This window comes from Cardiocondyla obscurior, linkage group LG12 (assembly GCF_019399895.1).
Source record: "Cardiocondyla obscurior isolate alpha-2009 linkage group LG12, Cobs3.1, whole genome shotgun sequence".
NCBI classification, from domain to species: domain Eukaryota; kingdom Metazoa; phylum Arthropoda; class Insecta; order Hymenoptera; family Formicidae; genus Cardiocondyla; species Cardiocondyla obscurior.
Window position 1 is genome coordinate 1737648 of NC_091875.1, and position 8528 is coordinate 1746175.

Consider the following 8528-nt stretch of genomic DNA (forward strand, 5'->3'; position numbering starts at 1 on the left):
ATATACATATATGTAATAGTTTTTAACAAATTCTGAGTTTATTGTTATTAAATACATAGCAACACAGTTTCGGTAATATAAAAATAACTTATGCTATCCGAAGTACATTTATTTTCTAACATGGCAAAAAATGAAATATAATAAATATGGCTCATTAAATATGGCAAGTGATTGACATCTAAAACCTATGAAGCGTACGTGTAAAACTTATGAGAACGTATTAACATATTAAAACTTTTTGGGAATGATAAAAATATTTGTAACTAATCATACTTTTTATTATGCCGAAAATATGTAATGTAATGTAAGAAAAAGAGAAACAATATTTTCATCTTATGCTAAGTATGGCAGAAAAATATTTGTACTATTTGATCAGTGTTTTGCAGTGAAAAATTTAAATCTTTAGTATCTCTATAATTACTTAAACTTGTTGAAAACAGCTTATAGATTATATTTTCAATCATATAGATTATATAATTTTAACAATTAGTAAAATACTAACTTTTTGTAAAAACTATAGCAAACAGTGCAGGAATAGTAAAAGGTAATGATATGTCTCGCAAATCAATATCGAATTAATTAATATAATAGAGATTATTAATCCATCTTAAGAAATCATATTAATTTTACAAATAATTTTTGTATCTCAAACGTATTCGTTACTTGACGACAATATATAAATGTCGAACTCAATTAACGCAACAACAAAAAAGTAAGCGTCTCCAACGATATGGCTTGCGATTAGTACTTTTTAAATCTGAATTATACGCGCTGATGTCCGACATAGTTTCACTTAATAGAGAGCCATGAACTGATACAGTCTCGTTATCTTGAAACCATTCTGGACTAGTAGCATATATCGATCCATAATTAGACTGTTTATTAACTGTTGTGCTCATTTTGGGAGTTGAGGTATTTTGGTTAAACCCAGGTGCAATGTAAGGTTTTGATTTGTCTTGAATAGGATTCTCGTATATATTAATTTCAGAATCAGTATCATGACTTACGAGTGCATCAGTAATTTTTAAAGCATTATTGCTAGAGTATATTTTAGTGTCTAAGTTCGGTAAGGTTAAATTATTTTTTATAGACGATTTTTCTTCCGGCACGGTTTGAAAAGAAGAGAGTGTTAACCGTATCTCGCTTGATGCAAGATCGCTTTCGTTAAAATTAAAATTAGATGTTAATGGGGTTTGCGGGTCTTGCGTGTTTTTTTGAATTTCTGTCTCCACATGTGACAATATTTGTTTTTCCAAAAATATCCTAAACGTACGTTTACTTAGTTCAGCGTTTCTCAAATTGGTTCTACATCTGTTTTTGTGCAAAACGACAGGGTCATTGTTATCTGTCATCATTTTGGATGAATCCGGTCTATAAAAAAAATTGGTAGTATCATGATGTTGATATAAAAAACAAGATGAAGAAGGGCGATTGGTGGAAAAATCAAATATGCTTGTATCCTTACTATTGACGGATGGAATCTGCTTGGTTGAGATACGGTATTTATTTGAAAGATGACTTGAATCGTTAAAAGATTCGAATAAATTTTCAGCTGCTGACTGTCACCTGCATCCAAAGAAAGTTTGATCACTTTGTTTGCGATGCTGATATGTTAATGGCACGACTAGTCGGCTGTCTTTACTCTTGTAGTATTCATTAAAATCTAATCGTACACTAAGTAACTGTAGCGACACATCTTCAGCGGAAGCAAGCATTAATAAAAATTTTTTTACACGATCCTGAAATAAAGAATATGTAATTGTAGAATTTAATTTTTTTTTTTAATTTACGTTAATAAGAATATGAAACAATTATACATAAGAAGAAAATTAATATTTCATTATTACCTGATAGGTTCTCGAAAGTAATCTCAATTGTATTGAAAGGGTGTTCAGATATTTCGAAAACGCTGCTTCTCTGTCTACAGTATCTTGATCCTTTTTGTATGTACGACCCCATTGTTTCGTTGATTCTCCACAATTATTGTCATTTAATCTTGCTTTGTATTCCTGGGTAGCACGCACGAGGAAAGTTTCTTCGAGGTTTTGTAGATCTAATATTGGACTGTAGACTGAACGTAGGTGGTCCATAAGTTCCTAATAAAAATCAAACATAGTGTAAAAATGTTTATTTAAATATTGTCACAAGTATAATTGAATACTTACTTGTGATTTCTCATCCAATAACGTACCATGCCTCACTGACTCAACAAAGTGACTGTGAGCTACAATTATGTCATCGAGAGATGATGCCTGAAGAAGTTGCTTGACAAATGTATCCCATGAACATTCGATTACCTTCAATTAATATTTTTATTTGTGTAATTTGTAACAGTTTTTATTAGCAAATAATAATTTTTTAATATTAATTGTAATGTGACACGGTCTTACCTCAAATAAAAAATAATATTGCATCTGATGAACTAAATGGACCATGCTACTAGTAATTAGATGAATATGATTTTGGATGGGCAATACTTCTGGCATTTTTCTAAACATTTTTGCTGATGTCGTTTGTTGTTTCCAAATGGCAGATAAAATCGATTCCATTCTTTTTGCTTTCCACAAGGCGAAAAAAATTGTTTGATACGTCAGTCTACACGGCTCCAAAATCTAAAAAATCATTGATTATTATTCATGAAAGTAATCAAACTTAAAGAATAAACATCTGTAAATTATAATATATTGGAAGCAAAGCTGTAAAAGAAAAGTAGTCACTATTTATATAGCTCTGATTGGCTCAATGTATTACCGTTCCTATAGGACCGTCAACGTTATAATATAAAATAAAGACGTCCCATCCTGTTTCATTTTCTGAAGGTGATAATAATCTGAGATCTAAACGTTTTTGCACATCTAAATCATCTAACTTCGTACTTGTGGCTCTTATTGCAGTTTCAAGTATAGACGATATATTGTGATGGTATAAAGAGTTTGCTGGTTTAGCTAATTCAGGCCTAAAATACAGAATTAATTTTTTAGACATGTAATATGCATACAGAATGTTTAATTTTAAATTAATAACTCTAAATTAATATATTATTAATATAAATAAATATAAATAAATATATTATTAATATATTATTAATATATTAATTATATTAATAAGAAATCTTACTCTAACAAGTGCATAAGATGTTGAATAAAGTGGCCTTGACCAAGCAAGAGGTATCCTTTAATTCCCTGTAAGTGATCCATCAAATGATATTGTTTTGTTAGTATTTCAACAACTCTTGCCGAGGTTTCTTTATAAGCAGCGTCCATCATAGTTTGCAAACGGCCGTCTGGATCCATATCAAAAAAGATTTCAACTAAAAAATAAATATACAAATTTAACATTGTCCCAAGTTTGACAATCAATTTCGCGTTATCCAAAATTTTTTAATTAACAATAATTTTATTCATTACTAACCATTATATTCCTCGTTGCTATTTTTAAACATATCCGCATGTCTGTCCTGCCACGGTGAGAAGTCTTTACAAACTTCGCGTAAGAAATTAATACTTTTCCCCGTTCCTAGAATCTTCCTCGCTTGTGCTTTACTAAGAAAAGATGGCACCATTGAATTTCTGACTTGATATTTTTCATGCCACATCCTGTCTCCGCTGACATTATTACACGCTTGAATAAAAAACTCCTTGTACGGATCGTCCAGTTCTCCGTCAGCGATCCATCTCATTAACATGTTGTATAAGGGATTGCAAATACTTTCCAAGATTCTTTTGACTAAATTCTTTACAATGGCGTCTCCATAATAGCTAAATTCATACACAGTAGACGCTAATGCACCACCTTTCTGGCCTTGACAAGCTTTTACTATACTCGCTAACCACTTTAGGGTTTCCAAAGGATCGCATGCCCAAAGATGCAAGTGGGATAATGTAACTCCATATGTAACCGATTGATTTTGCGATCTATTTGAAATATGTTTCAAGTAATGTAACTTTTTATCTTTATACTTTTTAGAATATTATTATTATATATTTAGTACTTACCTATTTACTTCTTCTTGCATTATGGCTACGAATCTGTAATATTCCGACAATTCTTTATGTAATGCCGCAACAAAACTATCAGTAACTCTCCCAGCGCCGGTAACAGACATTCTTTCCAATCCTTTTCGTACTATGTTGTGCAAGTATCCTAGTTCACTTAATCTTAAAACAGCTTGCTTTTGTGACCTGTTAAGTCTTATAGCAGGGTCTATCTGAAAACCATAGCTGGAATCCAATTTTAAAACCTTTCCTTCAACACTTTGAAAAGAATATATTAAATCCTGGACTAGTACATCTTCCGAAACACACTCCTCGTTAAATAATTTGCTTGGATTTATTAATGATCCTTTCGAGCTTGTCTCAGTGCTATTTAATGCTACAACCTGCACTTGAGAACACGACGTTTGCGACGATTGTCCTAAATATAAAAATTTGTTAGACAACAATTTTACAAATATCGATTTATTTGATCTTACCACTAGTAGATGTGATAGGGCTTAACTCCAATTTCATTTCTGGAAATGAAAAAATTCTGTCCTTCATTTGTTCTACTGCCTGACCCATGTTCAGTAGAAATATGAGAATACTTATACGATTCTTCATTGGCTAGTAACAGAATAAGACTGATATAGAGGTATGCAAACATCTGATACAAATAAGATAAGAGTAACAAAAGCATAAAACATATGATGATGTAAACCATGAAATTTTATACCGCATCTTTTAAATCGTTGTGCAGCTTATCAAACTGCACTGCATCCCGTGGCGGTAATTTACTTTTTATGTATGTCGCCACAGTCATTTCATCTTCTCTCAGAGTTTCTATGCCTTGAGTAGACGACAGTAGGCCGAGAGAAAAACGCATAAACCTTCTGATCGATTCTGAAAGATACAAAAATATAGTACACTTTGTGTATTGCGTATTACGATTACATTATCATAAATTGTCGTGAAATTGATAAATTGTCACAAAGATATCGTTTAAAATGCACTGAATATAAATACAACCTTGGAAAAAACTAACCTGACTTTTGTTCGCCGCACAACGAGATAACCATATTCTGAACCAGGTCGGCGACAGTTTCAGCTTCGGTGGGATTCATGTTTGCGTTACGTGATGCTGTAATCTTGCTTGATGTTAAACGCAAGGGAAATATTTATTTTATTACACCGTTTCACGGCGTCCCTTATATCGTACTCGCTTTGTTATTTTAATCGAGCGGCAATCCATACACCTGTTTCATTTATTTTCTTGAGCGTAGAGAGAAGTCCGAGGAAGTCAGAATTTAGATGGTGTGTTTTATGTTACGCCACCTTTGTCCATTCTAATATCAAAACTACATAGCCAGGTACTTCTTTGCCTTCTTTATGATTCCCAACGCTATCTCGATTTATTGGTGGCGGCTCGTAGCGAGTTTTATTGGGACTAAAAACAAAATTTTAAATATGTTATCTCAAATTCTAGTTTAATTAAAAAAATAATTAGTTCTAATAAAATCTGCTACGAGTTGTCATCGTAAAAAAAAAAAAAATATATAAAAATAAAAAGATTTGAAGTAACGATAGAAGTCTGTGAACAAAACTATTGTATTTTGCAATATAAGTGATTTATTTATTATCGTATACATAGTGTATTGCAATACGTATACGTATTAAATTGTACATTCATTTTACAGTTGTTGCATAAGGTTAAACGCAGAGAAAGAGGCCTTCATAAGCTGCAAATTGAAATAAAAATTTAACAGAAATTAAACGCAATTTAATATGATTAAAATAGAATTGCGACACCGAAGCCAAAAGTTTATGATATTTTTTAAAAGTTATCTTAATTAATGTAACAGTGCACGCTCTAAGATTTTCGTTGCATGATGCATTTTATAAATAATCAAATAATTGAATTGTTTTATTCTTATTTTTAATAATAGAAATAATCGAATACTTTATTAGCAATCAAGAGCTTTCAATAATTTCAGTAGCAATTAATACTGACATTAGTGTATGATTCCAAAGACAACGTTATCAAAAAGCTGCTGCTAAATTTTATGGGCTTCGCGCTGCGCTTCATAATTATTAGTAGATCTTTTCGTTCACTATTCGTCATCAATATCCAATTCAGATCGTATATGTCTTTTCCAAATTCGACGCTCTGTGCGAATAACAATCAGAAATCAATTTAATTATTTTTAGAAACTGCTGTTTTATAATTACAAAAATCTTTATATATATATTTATATATATATAATTATTTTTCTATTAAAATATATTTTTATAAATATTAGATATAAAAGCTAGCGCTACCTTGAGCATAACTTCATTCGCGCCCCAGCAATAAAAAAATATCTGCAGAAAAATGCAAACTGTGAAAGCGGACAGAACGAGTACGTCCAATAACACACTGTTTAAAGACAAATGGTATAAAGTTGAGCACAGTATCAAAATGCTGGTGCTAAATTGAAAAAAGATTACGTGGTCGAATATATCGTTGATCATTTCGGCGAGTCTGCAAATATTCAAGTGTCACAATATTATATACTTCATTAAAAAAAAAAAAAAAATTATTACAATTTCTCGGAGATTATAATACGTAACTACACGGAGAAATTTTTATACTAAATATTACTTGGAATTATTAAATTTAAATGCTACGCCGAATAGTGACTATCTTATAATTCATCGATGGTTCCATAATTACTGTGGTATTATAATAATTTTTTTTTTTTTTTCCGTGTATTATCCGTTCGACGAACCTGATTATGTACAGATGATGAGAGACGTGTTTCGCTAATCTGCTCGTTTTGTTCGTAAACGAGCTGATATTCTCCCACTCGTTATGATTTATCATCTTTTGAAGACGGTACTTCAGAATTTCGAACCGTGCGCATATTTGTAAGCAAAATCCTAGTATCGAAGTTTCTGTCGCGATGTTTACAAAGATGGCTAAAAATGTACCTAACATCACTTGTATGGACGTTAAAAAAAATATAAAAAACGAGGAGCAGTCCCATGGCACCCAGGCAAGTCCATAAGGTATTTGGCCTTCTAACATAAAGAGTACTCCTCCTATCCAACAATTCATCATCGACATCGAGCATATGATTATATAAGGCATGGAATATGATCTAGATTTTCAAAACACATGATAAATATATTATAACAATAATAATAATTATTATTATAAGTGGTCAAGAACTATTCTAAAATTATTCGAATTAAGCGATAAACGATAACGAGACGAACCACTTGCTTGAAAATTCACGAGAAAAATTAAACTTCAATCAAATTTAGTTCGATTTGTCTACTTTAGTTTCGTCAAATCATTACAAGTATTATTCCTTTATTTATTAATTTATTATAACGTATACACCAACCTGATCATATAGTCGTATTTCAGCTGGATATCAGTCTCCTCCTTATCGCAGGGCTTGCAAGGGTCTTCTTGTAGCATTTCAATCAGATTGATAAGTCGATTGCGACGGGTTACGACGGTCAGTTCTTTCGATATCAAGTTAACAATCGCAAGAATATGAAAGCAGCACGAAGCCAAGTCGTTCAACGTCTCGACAACGAAGATGATGTACATGAAATGAGTCACGAACATGTAAAACGTTAGGTACCCCGAAATAAAAGTGAACACGCCGTATAATGTCTTGGATAGTTTCGAAGTCCACTGAACCGGTCGCCAGAAGCCGCTTAACGAATAGAACAAGAAATTCAACGAGAGTATTCGTAATTCCATAACTGCTACAATAAAAAACGACAGGTTTTCTTACTCATTGGAAAAGAAAAGGTTAAATCCCGCGATTAGTCTCGCGTTAAACTTTTTTTTTTACAATTGCGCATGATACTGCAACGAATGTATCTCTTACAAACGCTTTTTTTTTTTGTTTCAGAGAGAAAAAAAATTAATTAAAAGCGACTAGGGCATTTCGATTATAGAACTACTCATACGAATTTTTATACGAGTATCCCGTAATTAAGACATAATTAAAATTACGACAGAATAAAACCGGCAACTGACTAGCATTCGTATCGACGAAAAGTGCCAGCAAGAAAGGCTCGTGAGATACTGCGGGCGAGTTTGTTCGCGTCCCCTCTTCCTCCCTTATCGTCCTCGTCACCCCCGAACGACTTAAAATTAACAATTCACTAATTATATAACGTCGCATCTTGTTAATGTCGTACCATCGGTACTAAAGTTGTAATTATAATATAACGACGTCGCTTCCGTGCGGCTTGGAATTGTTAATTCCTCCACTTTCCAATAAATTTCAGCACATTGTCGCGTTCTCACGGGGTCTGGCACGCCTCGGCCAATGTGTCTTTGCAAAACTTCTCGCAAGTGACAACATTAATAAATACACAGGGGGGGAGGGGGGTGGAAATATTTTGCATTTCGTTCAAGACTCCGTCCGCGGCTTTTTAAGACCGACGTGTGCTTCGGGGGGAGTTGCGACTTAATTCCCGAAGACGGGCTCGTCTCGCCGATAAAATATTCCGGATCCCGAGCGCACGTAGCATAATAAGCATCGCGTC

The 8528-nt window shown here is 32.8% G+C and overlaps 2 protein-coding genes across 3 annotated transcripts; both read right to left on the bottom strand.

The window, feature by feature from the left end:
* Window positions 1-16: 16 nt before the first annotated feature.
* On the bottom strand, window positions 17-5227 carry Grip91 (gamma-tubulin complex component 3). 2 transcript variants are annotated; one of them, XR_011546510.1, is made up of 12 exons: window positions 5020-5227; window positions 4711-4877; window positions 4472-4601; window positions 3996-4413; window positions 3412-3914; window positions 3118-3310; window positions 2752-2956; window positions 2391-2612; window positions 2166-2297; window positions 1848-2096; window positions 1466-1739; window positions 17-1371 (listed from the first exon to the last, which is right to left on the bottom strand). XR_011546510.1 is itself a non-coding variant. In XM_070664939.1 (11 exons), the coding sequence occupies exons 1-11, from the start codon at window positions 5096-5098 to the stop codon at window positions 1563-1565; spliced, it is 2475 nt and encodes an 824-aa protein (XP_070521040.1). In that variant the 5' UTR covers window positions 5099-5227; the 3' UTR covers window positions 17-1562. The 2 variants fall into 2 exon arrangements, 1 of the variants encoding a protein (XP_070521040.1); XM_070664939.1 differs by having other exon boundaries at window positions 17-1739.
* Window positions 5228-5501: 274 nt separating this feature from the next.
* On the bottom strand, window positions 5502-8244 carry LOC139107377 (putative odorant receptor 85d). Its single transcript, XM_070664945.1, has 5 exons — window positions 7364-8244; window positions 6743-7114; window positions 6294-6495; window positions 5986-6141; window positions 5502-5713 (listed from the first exon to the last, which is right to left on the bottom strand). Exons 1-5 carry the CDS (start codon window positions 7729-7731, stop codon window positions 5666-5668), a joined length of 1146 nt encoding a protein of 381 aa, XP_070521046.1. The 5' UTR covers window positions 7732-8244; the 3' UTR covers window positions 5502-5665.
* Window positions 8245-8528: the final 284 nt, after the last annotated feature.